Consider the following 21927-nt stretch of genomic DNA (forward strand, 5'->3'; position numbering starts at 1 on the left):
AACAGTATTTTTGTCAATTGTTCAGCGTATTATTATCTTTAATACTGTTGTTTATATTTTGATTTTACTGTTTAAAGGTTAGTCAGGGCATGCAAATGTCAGTCCTCTGAGCAACTTTCCTAATGGTTTGTTTGAGGAGACACTATCCTGTGCTTGGCTTTGAAATTTGGCAGGCATGTCTGATCTGGGAGAGGGCTTGGACATAGAATTTCAAGTGATGAAATCCAGCTGATGTTCAAAGGAAAAGTCTACTCCCAGAATGCTCCTAGGAGGCCCCTGTGGGGAAAAAAAGACACTGTGAAAGAAAGCAATGGAAATCGTGTGTTATAAATTCATGTGATTTTACTTCTTGTGCAAGTAAATTCAGGCAAGATCAGAAGTACAGTCTATTTACCAGCTTTCTCTTTTTTTGTCTTCCTGGTGCTGATGTGCCTGAGAAGGTAAATAAGATCTGTCTCTGCTCTTGAGGAGTCTAAGATCTGAAGTCCTTACTGGAGCAAAACTCCTGTGGAGTTACAGGGTTGAATCCTTAACTGACCTTGCTGGAAACTCTATGCACATTATATCAAAAACTGGATCCCATTGTGGGCTCATCTACTCCTTAACAGCTTTTTTGAGAGAGATTCCTTATCTTGGCCCATTTCTGGTTAGGTGGAGGTCTTCACTTCCTTCCATCAGAGTTTCCAGCAGGGTTTAGGAGGAGCCTGTAGGTCTGGGGGAAACACTGAACGCCCCGTGCCACAATCGCGTTCTGCTTGCAGGGCAGGAGCAGAGGGGTCGCTGCAGCAGTGAGAGTGGTCAGGCTGTCTGGGGATGGAGGGGGAATCAGCTCCCCAGGGTCCACAGGGAGCTCTGCTGCTCTCCTGTGGGGAGTTCACCCACAGTATTAAATACAAATCAATAGCCTGTTGAGGTTTCAATAGCAGGAAAGATGAAGGTAGGCAGGCAATTGGCTGGCACTAAGCAGCTGGAGAGCATCTCACTCTTCTCCAGGACTTTTCCTTGTGCCAGGATGGTGAGCTGTGGGTTGGGTGGATCCCCCCAGTGTACAGCAGAGCTTTGCTTGCTTTGACAGCGAGCACCAGTGTGTCATAGGCAGCTCTTCCATTCTGTGGTAGCAAATATTTTGATTGTTCGAAAGGCTGACACAGAAAAATCTTTCTCTACAGCTTGCCCTAGTTCTGGAAAATTTATAATTTTGCTCTTGTTTCTGGATAATAGTAGTAGAAGGATTAGAAGTTTTTCATTACATAAAAAAAATAAACTATCAGAGGAGAGGGAATACAATAAAATAATTCATTTACTGTAGCTGGAGTGGGAGTGCTCACCTCGCTATTATTGTTATTGGTGTATCTAAAGGTTACGAGGGGTATGAGTAGAGAAGAGCTATTCTTCTTTGTGCTAGGCTCATTGGTTCTTTTTAAAAATGCCCTGTTGCCCTGGAAGCTGAAGTTCTTAACAGTAAAAAAAGGATATGTAGATATGGCATAATCTGATGGTACAGTGTCACCAATGTGATATCACAGGCAATGTTGGGGGTGGTAAATAAAACATTTTTGTGCTATTTTAGTATGTATTCTTTAGCTACCTTTTTCCCAATTGTAGTTAGTTTTGGTTACTTTTAGGGTTTTAGTGCCCCAATTTTTAACACTATAGTTTAGTTCTTTCATTGTGTAAAGTTTTATCAGCTCCTGTGGTTCTTCCAGGCTGCATCTCTATAGCTTTGGGAGTAATTTCTACATAAATTCTCCCATATTAAACAGATCTGTGAGGTCTGCAGAACCTGTGCAGGTATTGCAGTAACTGTATTGGTGGAGAGATGAGGTAAATAGTTTATTGTGGGTTTGGGTGAAAGGTTTTGGGAGGGGACTTTGCTTGGGTTCTAGTTTTTTGTTTTGAGGAGGTTTTTGTTCTAACAGAAAGTTTGGAAACTAATGCCACATACAGAAACATCTAAGTGGAAAAGTCATAATTAAAAACAAACTGCGCAAGCTGTCACTTATTTCTGAATATACGTGATCATAAATGTTTGTGTGCTTCTAAAGAGGGGATGCTTTGGACACAGCTGAAGCAGCTGCTTAAATGCAATTCAGGAGCTTACTAAGTGGTGCTGATCTACTGTCCTGCAGGTAATATTCACCCAGCCTGCAGAAGAGACTCCAAATTGGAGTTGGAGAAACAGGTGCTGATCTGGGAGGAAATTGCCACCTTCTCTCTTCTTTGTGTTGAGTTATATTGTGATGTCGGTGGTAATGGAAGGTGTAAAAAGTAAGCTAAAGTCATGTGGGCAGCAATTCTGAATTAGTCAGGATGAATGTAAGGACAGGCTGAACAGCTTATTAGCAGGTCTCTCTTTATTTTGCTAGGAACTAATTCTGAGTTACAGAAAGCAGCAGCAAGATGGCAAAAAGTACCCTTTTTGGCTTGATTGGGATTATTTGAAAGAATTAAATATGATTAAACTGAATGAGGTGCTTTGCACTGTTACTGCCCTTTGTGCCCTGAGAGGTGTTTCTAGCAGTGGGCTTGGTTGCCCCTTGGCTTGGCATCATGCCTGGCACTTGGCAGAGGCCTGGGATGCAACACCTCAGGCTGTGGGCTGCTCTTGCAGCCTAATGCACACAGCTTGCTCTGGACAGTCGGCAGCTGTGGGTACCTTGCTCAGGACTGAAGGCAGGACATGTTAAAATGAGAAGCAGAACCTTGGAACAGATGAATGAGGATAGAAAAACTGCCCAGGCATGAAGGAAGACTGGATCACATGAAAGAAGTTTTTCTACTGTATTGAGGGAGCAATAATTTAAAAAAGCAAAAGCTGTTCTTTCCTGCTGAGGGGAGGTAGGCAGAAAGGTGTTAGATATGGGGTGTCCCTTCTGTCTCATAAACATGCAGTCATGCATTGACTTTTAAATCAATATGCCCATGCAAAGCTCAGTACAAAATGACTCAATGACTCTTGACTTATGAACAGGGTGGAAGAGGTAAGTGCAAAACAGTCATGCAAATTATTTGGCTCAGTTGCAGGTACTTCTTTGGGTTTCATGTTACCTAAAGATAATGCATCAGGAGAAGAGTGCAATGGCATAATTCAGATGGCAGCTTTCATTTTGTCTTGGGAAAGAACAATTAGATTTCCCCAGGAGAGTCGGGGTAGCGGGTTTGATTTTGTTGTGTATCAGTTAAACCACCATGACTTTTAGGGGAACTGCAGTTACTCCAGATTACATGGAACATGATTAGATGAAGTTGTAGTTTGATACGTGGATTTCATTCAAAGTCAGGCTGCTTACTTGGCAGTCAGTTGTGAAGGGCTGGAGTGTTTGTATCCCTGGAGGTCAGGAACCTGGGTCTGTTCCCAGGGTGGCTTGTTGATGCCCTGGAGTGCTGGTGTGCCCTCAGAGGAATTCAGCTTTAAATAAAAGCAATCTGTGTATGACCCACTCTCTTCTAAACCAGGTACCTGACAGCCACTTGTCAAGAATGGAAGAGTTCTATGATCATGATTGCTTTTAAATGAAAGACAATTTTGAGGAACCTGTATTAATTCCAGTTACGTGAAATTCCTGACTTCATGCATGTGGGCTGTAGGTTTTTGTCTTGTTGTTCAGATATGGGAGCATTTCTTGAAGGAGAGCATGTGGCCCATGCTTGCTCTGCAGCCAGTGTGCACCACATGAAGTTACACATGAGACACACATTTGTGTCTCATGTGTAACTTCATGCTGCAATATTCCTTAACCTTGCTAAAGGAATTTGTCTTAGATAGGAATTTTCATTATGTAGCCTCTGATTTTGTATTTTTTCAGACCGAGTACAGCGAGTATTTGCCTTTTAGCTTGCCATAAGGTATTCAAGATTTCTTCACAAAATGCATGAAACAAATAGCTTCTCACCAGGCTTCAGCCAAGGTTGTACATATCACTTACTGTAAAGAGTTGTAGTTCAAACACTCTTTCTTTTATTCTACTAACACTCTTCATTTTATTCTGCTAACATTCATATACTTATTAGTTAGAAATGTTGATGTTTTATCTTTTCTCTTCAGATGACACTGGCTGTCCCAGTAGCCAGTCAGTATCTCCAGTTAAGACTCCTTCTGATGCTGGAAACAGTCCAATCAGTTTTTGCACTGGTAGTGATGGAGACTTTTCCAGGAAGAAATTCAGTCCAGGGTCAATGAGTGAAGGAAATACGCAGCTGGCTCGATACAAGAAGGAGACAAAGACAAGCCTTGTGAAGCCCGGTGAGTATAATTCCTTTCATTTCCTTAGTTACACTTTCCAATTGACTGGTATATTTACAGGTGTCTACATACATAGACACCTGTGTTGTGCCACCTGGCATATCACTAATGCTGATAGTAAATAAAATAGGTGCCTTCTTTCTGTGGAGACACCTGAAATATATGAAAACACTATTGTTATTGTCCTGTTCATGGAAATATAATCAACTGACATCTTCTCTTTTTTTATGAGGCTCGATGGTGATATCAAATAGCTGAAATGGATTTTGTTCTGCTTCATAGTAACTGCACACATATTTCAGTGCCCAAAGAGAAATTACTCTTAATATAAGAAAAAAGTCTTGTGATGTCCTTAAATTTACTGTTGGATCCTGCCTAAACTTTGTGCTGCCAGGCTCTGACAGCCCTGGGGATACAAGCTGGCTAACAGGCAGCCTGTGTGTGGGAGTGGGGCAGATTTGGACCTGTACTGCAATGGCTGAATCAAGAGTGTATCTCCCAGTGCTTTGGGCTAATGGGCCACCTCAGACCCCCAGCTAAATCACCCCCTGCTTGTCACAAAATCCAAGACCAAATACTCAGACGTGCCAATGGTTCCTGTAATTTTAGTGAGTTGATATAAAATATTTTATATCATTTGATTCATGTTACAGGCAGCTCTTGATTACAATGGTCAGGATATTTGTGCTGCTGTTTAATTAATCATGGAGACAGAGTTGGCCCTGTACATAGCCAGTGGCAGAACTGACATGGTTTATGAGCTCAGGTACCTCCTGGCTATATTGTTTCCAGAGTCATTTTATCTCTGGAAGCAATTTAGATACTTCCATGAAAAACCAGCTCAGATTTGCCAGCACCATGTTTAATCCAGAAACAGTGGAAAATCTGTTGTAAAATCTCTTCACTGGCTTGGTCATTGGAAAGGTTGATTAAACCTGTTTTGCCACTATCCCTGCAAGTTATTTGGCTCATTTCTTAGCACCATGTTACTTGAGTGTTCTCAGTCTCCCACTGCTGTGCATAATGGGTGATAGGTAGTATTTTTTACAAGGTTTGCAGTGAATGTGGTACATGACAGTCAAATCTGCAGCTGTGGCTACCACAACCATTTTGTTTGTGAATGTGAATGTCGCTTAGCAAAATGTGAATAATTAATGCAAAAGTTTTTTTCTAATGAAGAGTCCTATACTCATGGAGAACAGTTATGCACCTTTTTCAATAAATTAATTCACTGTTTTCAGTTTTACACTTTAATTGCCTTATCATATGAAGTTATTAGCCTTTTGCAATATTCAGCAACCAGGTCTGTTTTACAGAGTACTTCTAAGTTCCTCCTGGCAAATATCTCACAATTTTTTTGTGAAAAGCTGTTCAAAATCATGTCATAGTGTTAGAGCTGACTCAAGTGGCACATGTCAGACACAGATGCCAGGGGACAGCTGTGGTTCATTTTCCTCAGTGTTGGCCACCGGGGTTAATGTGATTTTCTTCCATTGCTATCTCATTCCATAGCTTCAGGTGGATCCAGTCTCTTCCTCATGACCTACTTGCACATAAATTTCTGGTGACTCAGTTAAGAAGATGTAGCCATTGTGCAAAAGAGGAGGCATCACCATGTAGCAAAACACACAGAGAGTAACCAGGAATCAGTAGAAGGGAAGTGGGATTTGGAGGAGAATAACAGCAACATGTCCTTGTCATATATGAAAGCAATTGTGTGTAATTTTCTCTTTACCAAAAGCCCTTCTTGATTTATAGAGATTATATGTACTTCATATTATTCTGAAATGGCTTGTGACAATGACCACATAGCAGGAGTCATATATGAGAGACAAAAATCTAGCCTACCACTGTTTTTTACCATGTCTTGTACTACATTTTTTACACAAGTACATCCATCACTATGGACCTTCAAAATTCCTGTCATTTTGCTGAAATCTGTCTGCTTCCAGTATTGTTTTCTTGGACCATGCTGAATCTCAGACGAAACACTTAGACAAATATTTAGATAATTCAGGAAATGTCAGAAAGGGATAGCACTGAGAATGAACCATGGGATGTTTTTGCACTGTTCCCAAGCTCTGATACTTTTCTGCTTCTCTAGTAACATCACTTCATCTTTCTTTTCTGTACTTCAGAATGCAAAATACACATAGCCTTTCCTTCCTCTCAAACAGCCTAAGGCCTTGTTATGTGAGTCTAAGCCATCTTCACCTCTTCAAGTGTTAACAAAATAGATTAGGCTATCATTCATATTTTATGTAGTTTGCATAGAGAACCATATATAATCCTGAAGTGCTCTTGCTAAACCTATAAAATATTTATAATAATGGAGAAATTATTCATTTGAGAGAGATGGAAATGGTTTATATTGTGCATTAAATCCGAATCACAGCAGTGTAGAAGTGAATTTGGCTTAAAACTTGTGCCTGCTTTCCCAGAGAGGGGTGGAGAGAACAGGAACATTAAGGAAAATAATAGAACATCCACTCTCAGAGATAGCTACAAGCCTTTTAATTTCTGGATTTTAGAAGTTAGTCCTTCTTTTAGATGTGATTCATTTACATAATATTAAAAGCAATACAAAATGTGTTGCAGAAAATATCTTCACAAAAAGGCACAAAAAGACTTAATTAACATTGGTCTTAGTTTTCTATCAAGATGCTGTACTGAATCCTACACTTTTTGTAATTGAATAAACAGAACCATAAGCACTTCTACATGCTCACATTCTTGTGTAGTCCTGCTAGAAAGATCCCTCCTGAATTCCTGTAGTTTATGTCCACATCCTGTTGAGAGCTGTGGGAATTGTTTTGCTTCCTTTGAGAGTCTTTCTCATCTGCTTTTTCGACTTCCATTAGAACGCTTAGTGAAAGGATTCACAATCTTCCTCTTTCAAACACATGGATAAAGAAAAGAATCTTTAGCAGAAGTTGTGTCAATAACTTTTAAGTCTTGCATGTTTAAACTAACACAGACATACATTTAAATCTCTGTGAGCATCAGAATTTGAGAAGGGCTTTTGTTCAGCTGTGTTCAGCACTTCTGTAAAGTTTGGGTCTTCTTGCTTTTGGTGTTACAGGCACACTTGGGACAGTTTACTGAATGAATGTTTGCTGTTGGAGCTGTTTGCTGTTTCTTAGAACCCATGAAATTGCTGAAATTTCACATGAAATTATTACAAACTAAGAAAAAAATATTAAGGATGTCCCAGACCTTTTAGCACCTTCAGAATCCTGCAGAATACATGTGTAAACTCTATGGCACAAAAGGAGCCCTTGTAAAGACTGGCTGTCTGTCATTCACATCTTGGTACAATAATAAGTATTCCAGGTAGCAGAGGACTATGCAAAAAGGGTTTGGTTTTTTCACTGCTAATCAAACATCTGGCCATTTATTACTGAATCTGGCTAAAATAGAAATATTTTGGATTTCAGTGTCATTGAACTGTTTATATTTCAAGAAGGGTCATCACTGGGAATTTGGACATTAAAACTTTTTCCTGTTCAGATTAATGGGAAAATCTCAGAGGCTTCCACTACACAGAGCACCTACATTTGTTGGACAATAGGCAATGAGCACAAATTGAAAAACATGAAATTCCATCTGGACACAAGAAAACACTTTCTTTGTCTGTGGTCAGACACTGGCACACATTGCCTGGAGAAGCTGTGGAGTCTCCATCCACTGATATAGTCAAAACTCAGCTGGATATGGTCCTGGACAGCCTGTTCCAGCTAGACTTGCTTGAGTGGGGAATTGGGCTGGGTGGCTTCAGAAGGTCCCTTTTATCTCCCTGCGATTTTCTAATCCTGTGTTGCTGGACCTTTTTTTTTGTCCTTTATATAGTGCTTCAGCCAGATCTATGGTTAAGTAGTTGCAAGGCACAATTTGTGTTTTTCCTGCCCTTGCTTGGCCACTTAAGTTCATAAAAAAGCAGATATATTGAAAAAAAATACCATCTTTTAACAATCACTATTCAACTAAAAATGTTATTTAACAAATAGTAAGTACAAGGCAAAGTAAGTAATCTTGTATTCAACATGTGTTTCCTACTTTTTCCCGGTGAATTTATTAAGCCACCATAAATGAGCCTTGGGATAAGGTGTCCCAGTCTGAACAGATTAATCTTTGAAGGCTTTAGGACAATTAGGACTTTTAGGAGAGACTGGTGGAGCAGAATGTATTGCCCTTACTTGGTTGTGAGTATTCAATAGGTGCAGGTGCTTTTTAGTCAGTGTTGGAGCTGATAGTGATCAAAAGGGAGGCAAGGAAAATTACCCTAGACAACTGGAAATATTAAGATTAGAACTTAAATAAGCCAAACAGATCAGAGAAGAAATGCAAATGTTAGCTGCAGAACATGTTTTATGTGTTAACAATGTCTAGCTGTTAAAACATAATGCTTTTCCTGAAGTTTTGGGGTTTTTTAATTCTTTTTTTAATTGTCTGACGTGTGAGGATTAGATTCCCAGGACACTATATGTCCAAGAACTTATTTCTGGGAGTCCCCTGTGAAAGCAAGGAGTAGTGACTAGTTAATCCATTAGTATAAAATTAGCAAATAAATTAATCCATATTGCTGCTTTACCTCCATATCTGTCTGTATTCTAAAGGCAGTCACTTTGGTTACTTTAAACACAAAACATTATTTTGATTTAGGTTATATTCCTGACATCTGGCTGTATTGTTTTACAGGTCTTTTGTCAACTCATTCCCTCATTTCAGTCTGACAGTGCGGGGAATAGCAATGTCTGACTCTGATGTATGTTTGTGTATATGCTTCACTTGAAAAACATGAGTTGGTGTGTAAGTTCTGTGAGAGGATTGTCTTACAGGTAATTCTGGAAATTTATTTCACTGTCAAGAGCTTCCTTGTGAGTGCATCATTTTGCAATGATAGGACTTTGTTTTATCTTGGAAAGTTTGATAAAACATTAGAAAGACATGTTGTACCAGCACATTTATTCAAGAACATTGTATCTGGTATTTGCATGACTTTCCTTTTTTCTCTGTACCAAATCTCTGCAAGCGGTTGGAAAATAATAGATCTGTTGTCCCTGTTATTCAGGAGCAGCAGTACAGAATACAAAATCCAAGTTACAGAATGTGCTAACTTGAACAATTCCTATGGCAGACAAAGAAATGCATGAATCTCTTTAACTATTTGCTAGGACATCTACCTATTATGTTGAAACACTTCTTAAAATGCTGATGGTGTACTGTGTATTCTAACACAAAGTCACAGTGTTTGATTGTTTGAAAAAAAACCCACACCAAAACCAATGGAAAATCTGTTTTGAGATAGAAAAGTGCCTTGACTGATCCTTAAAACAAATGGGCATTCTTAATTCCATCCCACAAAGGTAAGAGCAGTAAGAAGACTGGTGTCTGTCTTTTTGCTGTAACTTACTTAACTGCACCTCATAACCCACATTCCAAGACTGCCCCTTTTCTTGTGGGAGGGGTAATTTAGAACAAGGGTATGGCAAAGAACATTTAACCCAGTTACAAATGCAGTATTTAATCAGTGAACACCATGTTCCTGTCCTGCAACCAATGATAACCATACTTGAGTGGTGAAATTGGGAAACTCATGCTTCCATTCCTAGTAATATCCAATTACTTAGATGTGGCTGGTGTCACATGCATAAGAATGCTGAAATTAGGAAATGGGCTACTCCAGGTTCAGTGTACTTTAAATAATTGGTCGTAGAACAAAAAAAGTGAATTGAGTTGATACCAAATCATGGAATTTCTTGCCTATGACTGACCATTAGTTCTTCTCTTAAATTACCTGAATTAATAACAAGTAATCTCTTGATCTGACAGTGTTTATTGATAAGTGTAGAGCATAGATTCTCTAACAAGTACAGAGGAGGTTGCAAGTGAAAAGAGAAAGAGCAAAAGCCCAGGTTCCCCGAGTAACTTAAACCAGATAAGGAGGGCTTTAACTTGAGCATTATATCTTTAAGCCACTTGATATTTGGCAAAGAGCAGATACACAGTGGTCAAATACTTGTGCTTCTGGAAGGCTTTTGATCTGTTTTTTAAAACATCACCTTGGCAATAAAAAGGGAGGAAGCATCTTTCTCAGATGTAAGCACATGCTTTGAATGCTTCCCTTCTATCCCACACCTCATAGCAGCCATTATAACCATGCTGACATTCAAATCCAACCGTATGCATCATTTGTTTCCTGTACAGTTTCAGTCAGTCTTCTCCCTTTCTACTATGTGTATTTCATAATTTCATTTGTGACACTGAAATTTCTGAGACCTTTTCTAATACAGAATCCAGCAAATATAGTTGAGGCAGTTTTTGACCCTATTCATTTTCCTCAATTACTTTTGCTTTTCTTCTTTCCCTTTACCTTTCATTTTGCCACACAAAATAGCTGCAAAATAGCTACTGCTGATATTCTAAATAAAAAAAAAAAGTTTCTGGATAGTAATTCTGTGAGATGAGTCCTCCTGCATATTTTACTGCTTTAATTTCATGTCTGTTGCTATGGAGCAGTGCAGATTTGCTTGCCTCACTTGCCAGCACAGGCAGTTACTAAGGCCTCCATTCCATGGGTCCCAGAGGAGCACATCTCACCCTCCAGGAGTGAGGACACCGTGTCTGGGTTCCAGCCCATGCCTTCCCCAGAGCTTGTGCTGTGGAGTTGAGGCCAGAGGGACATCACCCTGCAGAAGTTTGGTGGTTGTAGCAGTCAGTAAGGGCTGGAAGGTGGCCAGCCTGTGAGGTTTGGGGGATGGTGGTGGGGGTGATACTGCTGAGGGTCTGGCATTTGCAAAGCCCAGCCTCCCCCACAAATGCCAGGATGTCCGGATTCTTGTGGCCCCTTTGAATATTGCCTTCTAGTTCTAGACCCAGCACAGCCAGCAGATCCTCTTGGTTGGAGCTCCTCTGTCTGGCATAAATCCCTCGCCTTTTGTGATTCAGAGGAAGTGAAGCTGGACTCTGATTGCCTCCTTAGACAGCCTTCAGTAGCACATGGGATCTGACAGACTCTGGTCCTAGTGACTGGTTCCATTGATCAAGGGACACAAAACAGCTGTAACAGGTGAACCTGCCATTTCCTTTCTAGGGGTTACGGGAGCTGTTTTGGAGGTGAGGGACATGTGAATTCATGGTCTTCATCCAAGATGAATAGAGCAGAGATGGCCCCTAATTTATCTGACCTCAATTCCCAATCTGTAGTGTAGGGATTAATTATCTTTGCCTGCATGAGTGCACTAAGGTTCTGTTTTGTTTTAAAGCAGATAGAACAAATGAATCCGCTGTATTTGGTGTGTGATCTTTCTAACCAAATATTAAGGCATTTACTTGAGGATTCACTTGTAATGTTGACTGAGAATGGGACCAAGGTTGGCTCAGATGCAGAAGACTTCCACGTTTAGTCAGATGAATCCTACCTGCCTCTCCTGTGTCCTCATCAGGCCTCTGAAACCTCTGCTGTTGGCCCTTATTGAAGTCAGACACAGATTCTGTGGCTTTTCTTTCTCTTTTTTGGCTTCTTTCTTTTTTTAATGGAAAGGGAAGTGCTTAGGCATTCAGTAGTGGAAGAAGGTTTGTGCTTGAAGAGCACACATGGACCTTCAAGTAGCTCTAATTAGATGCTTTTTCCTCTTCCATTCATCCCTGGTAAGTTTAGGCACTCTCCATTTGCCCATTTTGTGAAGACTGCTGCCCAAGCTGCCTAGCATTGCAAAGGGAGATTCTGAATCTCATTTTGCACTATGGATTCACAGAAATTAAATCTTTTTAGGACTAAACTAAAGTCCTAAAGCTAGCTAAATACACTGAAGTGAAATAAGTGCTCCGTAGCTTCTGAAAAATAATACTGGAATATAACCAGAATCTAAATATTTTAAGCAAAACATGTTTAGAAAGGTAGGTAAAAATTATTAGCATAGCAGTAGGGTTTTAGTTTAGATTTATATGTATTTTAGGTTTAAACTTTTAATTTAAACAAATTTGCTTGAATTGCTGAGGAAGAAAATGTTCAAATACCCAAACATTTCTTATAAACATGAATAAGCAAAATAGAAGCTACAAGTAGGGCTTCAACTTCAAAGTGTTTCATAGTATTTAACACAGATCTACAAATTCCTGTTAAAGTGGCATAGAAAAACCATCTTTTAAAACCCTCTGTGTCATGAATTTTATAATCCAACCCTTTCTAAAACATTATTTTAGATGTTGCTTAGTAGAGACATAGGCATTTAGTGGGTAGGTCATGGCCTCTCAAAATATATTTCTTTGTTCAGAAGATACCCAGGCTGCAGCAAGTGCCCAGATGTCACAACAAAAATGGAGGTTCCAAAAGAGAAGCCAGCAAGTTGTAAAGGAGAAATTGGCAAGTAAAAGCTGAAAGCCTGAGTCCCACCTGTTCTACATAGTGACCTGCCCAGCTCTGGGCTGGTGGCACAGGCCTCCTGCAATTCAGGGCCTTGGGCAAAAATCTGCAACTACAAACCTCCTTCCTTACAAAAAAATAAAGAAATAAATAAAAGGATGTCCTTGTTGCTTAGTTCCATAAATGGAAGATAAACTTAGATTTCGATGTCTTGGTGTGCCTTTTGGGGGATGGACTTTAGCACAAAGCAGAGGAGTGCCCTAATGCAGAGCCACCGGGCAGGCTGAGGGCATGCGGGGTGGCTGCTCCCAGGGAAGCTGCTCCACTTTCATTCAGTTCCTCTTTTCCTGGGGGTTCGGAGCTGAGCTCCCAGCAGGCACACGGTAACTCCTTTGTCTCTCTCTCCCTGGCCCATTAATTGTCCTGCTGCTGCTCCAGACACGCACAAAGTGGGACAGCCACTGTCACAGGCAGAGCATGGCCCGAGGATGCGCGCGGCTCCAGCTTAACCTCGCCCTTGGTCCATGAGAGAGCCACTGCTCTGAGTGCAGCTCACAGGGAGGAGGGGACCCGGGTGTGGGGCTTCTTCTGCAGGCACTGCCTGGGATGCTGCACAGGATGACATCCCTGCCACACAATACAGCAGTGACCCAAATGCCTTTTGATAGAAATGAAGGGCTCCTGGGGCTTGCAGGGACGTGCTCCTGCATCAGGAAAAGACAGCTGAGGCCTGGCATAAGAAGGGCCCTGGGGTTTAGAGGTAGGTATTGAAGATGGCAATAGCTGTGATCTTTAGTAAAAACAATAAAATTCTTCTTGTATATTCAAGCAGGCTTGTTTGGGTTTTTTTCTCCTCTGGTAATCAAGAGCAGAATTTGAGGCAGAAAGGAGAAACTGATGCTATACACACTGCACACTCTTAAGTACTTGTTTTAAAATGTATGTGAGGTCAACACAGAACATGCCTTGAAATTTGTGTATTTACTGCAGTGAGTTTTCTGTGCCTGGTGTTTGCTTTCTGTGGGTTTCAGCCCACTTCACAGAATGAAATACTGTGCATGAGAAAGAGTCCACTATGAATCTTCCCTTAGGAATTTTTTTTTGTCCTCTGCTTTTAAAGTACAATCTGTATTATTTATGCCAATGTTTAAAATAGCTTCCTAACTTTCCCTGGTTAAAGTACTTTGAACCTACTCCAGATACATTTTACTATGCACAACTCCCACTCACCATGAGTTTTTATTTCAAGTAATTTTTCAGGAAATAACATACATCACAGCCAGAACCCTATGTTGATGTTACATTGTTTTCTTTACAGTTTTCTAGCTATATTCCCTCTCCCCTGATAAACTGTGTTGCCAGGATGCATTTTTATCTTAGAATAAACAAATTGAATTCCCTTAATCTCCCTTCATAAACAGTACCCTGTCATGCTGTTATCATTATTGTTGACCTTTTTTGGAATTTCTCCAGGTTATTAATGCTTTTTAAATGAGAATCGTGGGATTTATAGTGTTTTCTGAGCAGTGTTTACTCAGGAATTGATCGATTATTTCCTTTTCTGGTTTTTTTTCATCCCCTATTGCTTTTTGTCTGACATCTTACTATGTTCAAAGCAGAGCTATGCAAACAATTGATTTGGGGGTTGCTGCCAAATCAAAACATTAAAGAAAGTCTTTGTTTCAAACTGAACAAAGGCCTTATTCAGTCTAAAATATTTTTAATTTTTTGGGATTTTTTTTTATGTTTTACCCCATTTTTAAAAGAAGAAAGGCATTTATTAGTTTTCATAATTAAAGTGTCATTTCAAACAGAAAGTAGAAAAATCTGATTTTACATTTTTCTGGCCATGTTTGACTTAAATATCAAGACTGAAAGATCAGTTTGACTTAAAGATCAGTGTTCTCTGATCTTCTTTTTTTGGTGACCAAATTTCTACCTAAAATATTTGTTTCCCTCAGAGTTATTATTTCAAGTACTTTTGAGCAGTATTGAGTGGATAAATCAATACATTCCTTGTGTTTATTCATCTGTATTTACGCATAGGGATTGAAAACTAAAGGAATGTCTTTATTTTAGTCATGCAAATTTTATTTTAGTCATGCAAATTTCACTTACTTGATTTCACTGTCATATAAAGGCATTGGTGAGTGGGTGGTGACTAGGCTCAGAAAAGGAAGGTCAAGCATAAACAAGTTATCAGATCTTTGCAGATAGTGGTGTCATTTTAAACATCTGGCCTATTTAAGCAGTGGTATTTCACTTGTTTTTATGTACATAGATATCTAAATCCCAATGAAGCTATGCTTTAGATGTCTTCACTCTGTTTTGCTGTCCCTTGAAGTAAAGAATTCTAAGCCTGGGAAGAGCCTAAGAGAAAGGAAAAATGCATGTCCAGTCCCTGTTCCAGTAAAGAAACCACAATACTCATAAAACAAAACCCAGCAGCCAGAACAACTAGATAGAAGTTTCCCAACTTGGCTAAAACTCTAGATTGCAGAGAACAGTTTTCTCAGCTGTGTTGTGTGCAGGGTGGAGTGTTCTGATGGAGGTGGGAGCTGTGGGAAATTCCAGCCTGTATGGATTTCACCCATGTAGCAGGAGTTAATGAAGACAGGCATTCCAGACTACTAGGTGGTTTTATGGAGGAGCTGGAGAAAGGTGTGATAAGCTGCAAGGATGGGCCCTCATATCTTTATCAAGTTCTTATTGCTTGATGCTGTGTTCCTGGGGGTGTGACTGGGATATCATGAGCAGCATCCTCCCAGTTCAAAGCTAAGCCTGGCCCTAAAAGTCCCAGGTAGAGCCTTTCTTTCCCAAGAAAAGCAGACAACATAAAAGAGCTGTCATTGGGTTTGTTTTGTGTGAAGCCTGACTTGTGTGTAATGTGAAACACCCACCCAGGTCTTTTGAAAGTGGCACCAAACCGTTCACTACTTTTTAAGCTGACCTGCTTCCAGGCATGCACAGAAATGAGTTTGGCAGAGCTGAGAAGCTTTGCTGAGTGAGACTGGTGGGAGGTGGTACCTGCTGAGATGGCAGTTCAGGACAGCACCAGTTCCAAAACTGCCGTAATCCCCCAGAAGCTGGAGCCCCAACCTTGTTTTGTACATTCATCCTCCAGACACTGCAAGGTGCACATGGCTTCCCCAAGGACTCTGAAATGTACTGCCTTTAATGTGGCATAGAAAAATAGCTGCTTTATAATAGTGTATTTTATATATACCATTACATAAAATATATTTTAAAGAAATGAAAATTCTGCCAGGTTTGTTTCATATTTTATTAGTATTACATTGTCTTGCTTCCATGCTGAGGCACTTCATTACAGGTCTGTGTTCCACCTTTCTTAGATTCTGTAAATAATAGGAGGCTGTTGGGTTTTGAAATCTGGGCAGGCTGTGTTCTGCTTGCTAGAGCTGGTGGAATACAGCTTGACCACAAACCTGCAAGGATTAATAAGCTGAAAAAGCACAGGCTGCTTGTCTGTCATTTTTGCTTCTTAACAGTAAGAGTGAAAAAAAGCAGCAAATGATGGCAGTAATAACTTGAAATGCATTGGCCTCAGACCTACCTTGGATTTGTTACTGTAAAAAATATAGTTTATGCAACCAATTGCGTAAGGTTTTGCTGTTCTTTTCAACAGATGGCACTTGAACTTCATTAGTTTTTTGTAATAATTTCAACATGTGTTTTACAATAAATATTGTATTAGCTTACAACAAATTTTGCTTTTCATCCTGGAATTGCAGGGTTGTTTCATCAGTTACCCCCCAGATATGTTTCTCCTTCCAGTGTTTTTCCCTTGCCTGTTGAAAACATGTCAAACTGATTTAAAATGTTTTATGCACATTGAAATGAAAACCATATGTCTTATATTAAGGGTGACTTTGCAGAAGCTTTCACTTGAATCAGGTTTTGCATGCAATTTCATGCACTCACAGATACACTGTGCCCTCCTCCTTGCACACAGGAAGCAGATTTGGGAGATGTGTTGAAGGGGCCTCTGAAAGCCCTTTGTTAAACTTCTGCCACCAACGTGACGGGAGGGCTGGGATCTTTTCCCAGTCTGTGATGAAGTTTGCTGCCTCTCTGTGTACTGCTAGGTTATCCCTGCCAAAGATGATATTTTCCAGTTCCTAAAAATACTTCTGACCAGCCTATCCATTTCCCTTCAAACAGACCAAATAGTACTGCCCGCTACATAAAAAATCCCCTGAGGTGATATTGCATGGTTGCTTATAAAATATACTTGTCCATTGGTGGATTAAAGATATAATTTATGAAACTGTCAAATGCAAGTTTAGCATTATGTTATAAAACTCCCAGTGTATTTTTTGAATCTCCAGTCTCAATGTTTGTATTGAGGTTGGTGTAGGAAAGTAGCATCCTTCTGTCTCTGATAACAAAGAGCCTTTTTGTTTGAACACGAAGATAAGTTCCCCAGACTGTTTCCTTCTGCTCCATGAGCATATGTTCCCCCTGACAAAGGTCACTTCAGGCTCAGAAGAGTGAAACTGTGGGAGTAATTTTTAAGGTGTTAGGAATGGCTCAAGTTCCATACAGAAGCACAAAAAAAAAAAAAAATTTAGGTCAGGCTGACTTCTGTATGAAAAATAGCCTTAAAAATGTATAAAGCAGCAAAAACCTCCAACTTATTATGCTCTTTGTCTGTTCCAACATCCACTTTTGGCTTCTCTACAAATCAGTGAATTAGAAACAATTAAGAAAAACACAAGCCCAGATCATAGTGATATGCAGAATATGCATGATGGCTCTCAGCCAATGTCAGTAATTATTTTGTAGTGACTGTGTTTTGAGAGAAGAGCTTGATTGATTGTGGTTTCACAGAATGCATAAGTCACATTATGTATTCATGTTGAGATCTGCAATGCTTATAATTTGCATTAGTGTGGTTCAGATTACTACTAAAACTATAGTACTTAGATCAGAAAACTGCTTAATGAGATTAATTATTTGATAACAATCCTTCTTTCAAAGTAAAAAGAATAAGCAATAAAAATGAGCAGAAATCAAGATAAATAATCACTTGTAAAATTGCATTTTGATCCAAACACAGGGAAGCAGGATCTGTGTTGCAGTCCTTCCCAAAAGTCTGTGTGGTTTTGAGCTGGAAATCTTCTTGCCCAACACATTTGAACAATTTATGGAGACCCACACCCAGTTTTTCTCCACATCCCCTCTCAATGCATCTCTGCCAGCTGCCCAAGGTCCCAGCTGTTACTGGGCCAAGCACTCAGCTGGAATGTGACCACAGACCTGTCTGCTGAGGGAGCACTGTCGAGCAGTTGGGTGATGTCCAGCCAGGAGTGGGAGTGATGGTTTCATTCACTGGCCAGTGCAGTGGGATAGGGAAGGGATGCCTGTTGCCTTAGGACTGAGGATGCCAGACATTGCTGTACCCAGTTTCTTGCCCTTATTTGTGGAGCACAACTCACAAATGTGAGTTCAATGACTAAACCTTGTATAAAACCAGAGGGGTGATTAGGTACTAAAATCCAAGATTCACAGCAGAGAGCATGCCAGACATGCCCACAGGAGATGCCAGGGAAAAGTGCCCATGTCCCAGACTTAGTCACCTGCCTGTAGTCCTGGGTGTGCCCACATGCATGCCTTGGATCCACTGTGAAGCTCCATACCACAGCCAGACCTTCTCTGTGAGTGCAGGCATCCAGCAGGTTTCCTTCCTCTGAAATATGGGCAGTGCTAGTGCTACCCCTCTGTGCTGTGTCACACCTGAGCAGTTAGAGCTTGAGGAAAAGGTCTAAGCCCAGTGCTCTCTTTAGACCAAAGGAGCCCAAATCTACACTAATCCTAAGAGTTCCTGAACCAGTGCAACCTACTGGGCATCTTCAGCTTCCTCCCCTCTCATTATAGTGGAGAGAGTGACACCAGCAGAGGCAGAGCATATGAGAACATCTTTTGTCACCCAAAGATTACAGCAGTCCACATGGAGGAGAGCTGTGAGCTGTTCCTTGCTCTCAAGGTTACATCTGCTCTTACCCAGTTACTGTGCAGTGAGAAATGTAATAGTTAAGTCCAAAATAAGAGTCTCCCATACGATAATCCTAAGTCAAATAAATAATAAGTCAAAGGCCAGGGACTGGAACCAAAACCCATTGTCATCTAAGGTCTTGACACTTTGAATTCAGCACATTTCCCACTAGGAGACTTTACTTCAAAATGGGTCATTTTTAAGGGTGTTATCTGAAGAAAAGCTTGAAAAGTTAAAGCAAAATTTCATTGCTTCTTTGCAGCTTATTTTTTTTACATTTGTCAGTGCATGTAAGCAGTGTGGTTTTCTTTCCTCAGTCATTTGTGGTGTACAAAATCTTGCAGGAACAACCCCATATTAAATAGAAAAATAAAAGCAGCATTAGTGCTTCCTGGAAATATACTGCTTATGCTGTTAAATATTGGAGCTAGAGATGTAGCTGGGAGTTAAAGCTCTCAAGATAAATTGAACCAAATCTCTTAAAAATACTGGTCCTTTCATTAGTGGGCAAAACAACAGAATTCTCACTACTTTTCCAGCTGCTTTTAATGACCTTGCTGGATATTTTTTCACATAGGCCCAAGTTCTGGGGGGTCTCAAAATCAAGCTATCTAGAGAGACAGCATGCCACTTATTCCTCAAGTACCAAAGTGGTTAATATGTGTGCATATTTTGGTCACTTGGCTGTATCACAAAGTGCTTTTGAAGGCAAGAAAGGTCAGCAAATTTAAATGCTTTACAATTTGAGGACAAGCTGTTTCCATCAGCACTGGGTTTTTTTACAGCTCTGTTTCACTGGCTATATGTAAAACCTACTTCAGGACTGATATACATATAAAGATATGTCATTTTTAAGGGAGTTATTTGAAGAAAAGCCTGAAATGTCAAAGCAAGATTTCATTGCTTCTCTGCAGCTTTTTTTTTTGTTTTTTTTACATTTTTTAGTGCATGTGAACAGTGTAGTTTTCTTTCCTAGGTCGTTTCTGGTGCACAAAATGTATCTTTTAACTCCACAAACATGACCACATGTGTATATGTATATGTATATGTATATATATGAACTCCAAATGACGTACTGCTGAAGCTGGTGACTCGACGTGTAGCATCTTTTGCAGGAAGGGATAAGACACTCCCTTTAAGAGGGAGCGGTACCGCTGCTGTCCTTGCGCCGTGGCTGAGGCAGGGCAGAGGATGCCGTTAAAGGTGAGGCTTTGCCACGCCCGGAGCGCGGCGCGGTGGCCGCCCTGCGCCGCTGGGGTAAACACGCAGCAGCCGTGCCAGCTGCAGGCGGAGCGGCCCCCGCACAGGCGGCTCCTTCTCCCGCTCCTCAGTCCCTCCCCCAGATCTCTTACTGCATCGGATGCAGCATGGGAAACGCCCTTGAGACATTCGGAAGAGTCTCCCAGTTGATTCCCGTGCTGCGACAGGAGAGCGTGAGCTCCCCGAGCAGTGGTGGCGGATGCCGCACGCTGCTGGACCGTGGCCCCTGTGCGCCTCTGCCCGGTGGCGCTGCCCGCACGGCTCGTCACAGGCCGCCCCGCAGCTGGCACGGGCTCCCTTCTCCTCCCTCGGTGTCAGCCCAGCCCAGTGGCTGTCGCGATGCTGTCAGGGCAGCAAGGAGGCGAAAAGGCAGCACAGAGCGTGATGCTGCCCGCAGAGCGCTCTCAGGTCGGTGCCGCAGCCCACCGAGCGGTAAAGGACTCTGGGCTCTGCAGGATTGCTCTCTTGCTTCTCAGATACCCATTCCCGGCAAAGAGCAACCCTGGAAAATGTGACGGTACTTGGTTGGCCATCCCTGTGCTGTTCCTCCCATTGCACAGAGCAGTGCAGAGCTCTGCTCCCGTAGCGTGGGCGTGCTGCTCGGAGCCCGCAGCCGGGCGGGGGAGGCAGGAGGACGGGCTGCCCAGCATGGACACCGGGCTGGCTCCATGGGCTGGGACACTGATGGCTGCAGCCTGGAAGAATAGCAATGGAGGAATGGGTGAACTCCAAATGACGTACTGCTGAAGCTGGTGACTCAACGTGTAGCATCTTTTGCAGGAAGGGGTAAGAGTCCTTTTAAGAGAAAAGTGTCTTATTGGAGCTAAACAAGTCCTAACGGCCAGTTAGGACATAGGAATGCGGGGTTGAGAAATGTCAGTCTCTTTCACTGTTAGCACTAAATTAATGGGCTGTTCTGGAGCTTACATGTGTGAGTTTTTGCCATTACATAGTCACAGTGACAAAAATAATCAAGAGTCATCCTTAGGAAGCTGTCAGCCTGGAGAACAGCATTAGAAGAATGAGAAACTGTGTTCAGCTCTTGCCTGCACTGCTGCTAGACAGAGAGTTTCATGTTTTGTTAAGATATTTGTAAGACAGAAGTCACACCTACCCAGGACAATATTGCAATGGATATTTTATGGATAGATGCCATGTTATTTTGCTCAGAGATGTCTACCAAATGGGAAAAGATATGTTTTAAATTCTCCTATTAACATTGCTGTCAAGCTCTGCTACACACAAAACTGGTTTAAACATCATTTGTACACTTGGAACCATTACTAGCAGTGACCCCTTTAACTTATAAAATGTTCTCAAAGATCCTATAAATAGCCACATGCCTAATTTTAAACATAAGTAGTCTCCTGTGTGAAGTGTTAAGCTTGTGTGTAGCTGTTATTAGAACTAGGGCCAGAAAGGTTAGTTCATGCTTTGCAGACACAGTTCCTGGTCTCAGATGCAATTCAGTCTTTCAGAAAGCTCTGCTGATGGTGTGGTTGTGTTTTCAGGCACTGCTGGCTCTTACCAGCAGTGCCCAGCCTTGCAGCTCTTGGTGCTCCAAGCCAGGCAGGTCAGGGAGAGGCGATTGTTAAGCCTCGCTACTCGGCAATGCTTTCGATAGCAAGATCTGATTATGATGTGATCTGCTTACCCAGAGATGAACCTTGGCTAGGGCTCCTGCTCTCTGTGCCACAGCCAGGACTTGCCTTGGGAAAGCTGCTGGTGTCCTGCAAGCACAGAAATGTTTTGGGGACTGGAACACCAGAGGTATGACATCTGTGTGATGTGTTTACCTGTTTGGGTCTTTTTTAGAAAAGTAGTTTTGGGTGTAGTGTGATACCAAGAGGTTAATTGGAGTGTGCATTAGTCTTGTAGATGGGGATATTTTGTTCATCAGGAAAACTGTTCTGTCTTGGAACATCATGTCCCATGATCATTTTGCTTCCCAAGGAGAAGGTCACTCACATTTACATCTGTAAACATGATATAAATACTCTGTGAAACCAAGTGGCTTTGCTGCTTTCCTTCCTCCCCTTGCAA

At 41.3% G+C, this 21927-nt stretch overlaps 1 protein-coding gene across 1 annotated transcript in view; it reads left to right on the forward strand.

Annotated features, from left to right (window-relative positions):
• Positions 1 to 21927, forward strand: part of SYBU (syntabulin) — a 39841-nt gene that overhangs the window by 9456 nt on the left and 8458 nt on the right. Inside the window, exon 3 of the mRNA XM_054631901.2 lies at positions 4046 to 4243. Coding sequence (XP_054487876.2) covers positions 4046 to 4243 — 198 coding nt within the window. The remainder of the gene's footprint in view (positions 1 to 4045; positions 4244 to 21927) is intronic.

Source organism: Agelaius phoeniceus, chromosome 1, assembly GCF_051311805.1.
Source record: "Agelaius phoeniceus isolate bAgePho1 chromosome 1, bAgePho1.hap1, whole genome shotgun sequence".
Classification (NCBI taxonomy): Eukaryota; Metazoa; Chordata; class Aves; order Passeriformes; family Icteridae; genus Agelaius; species Agelaius phoeniceus.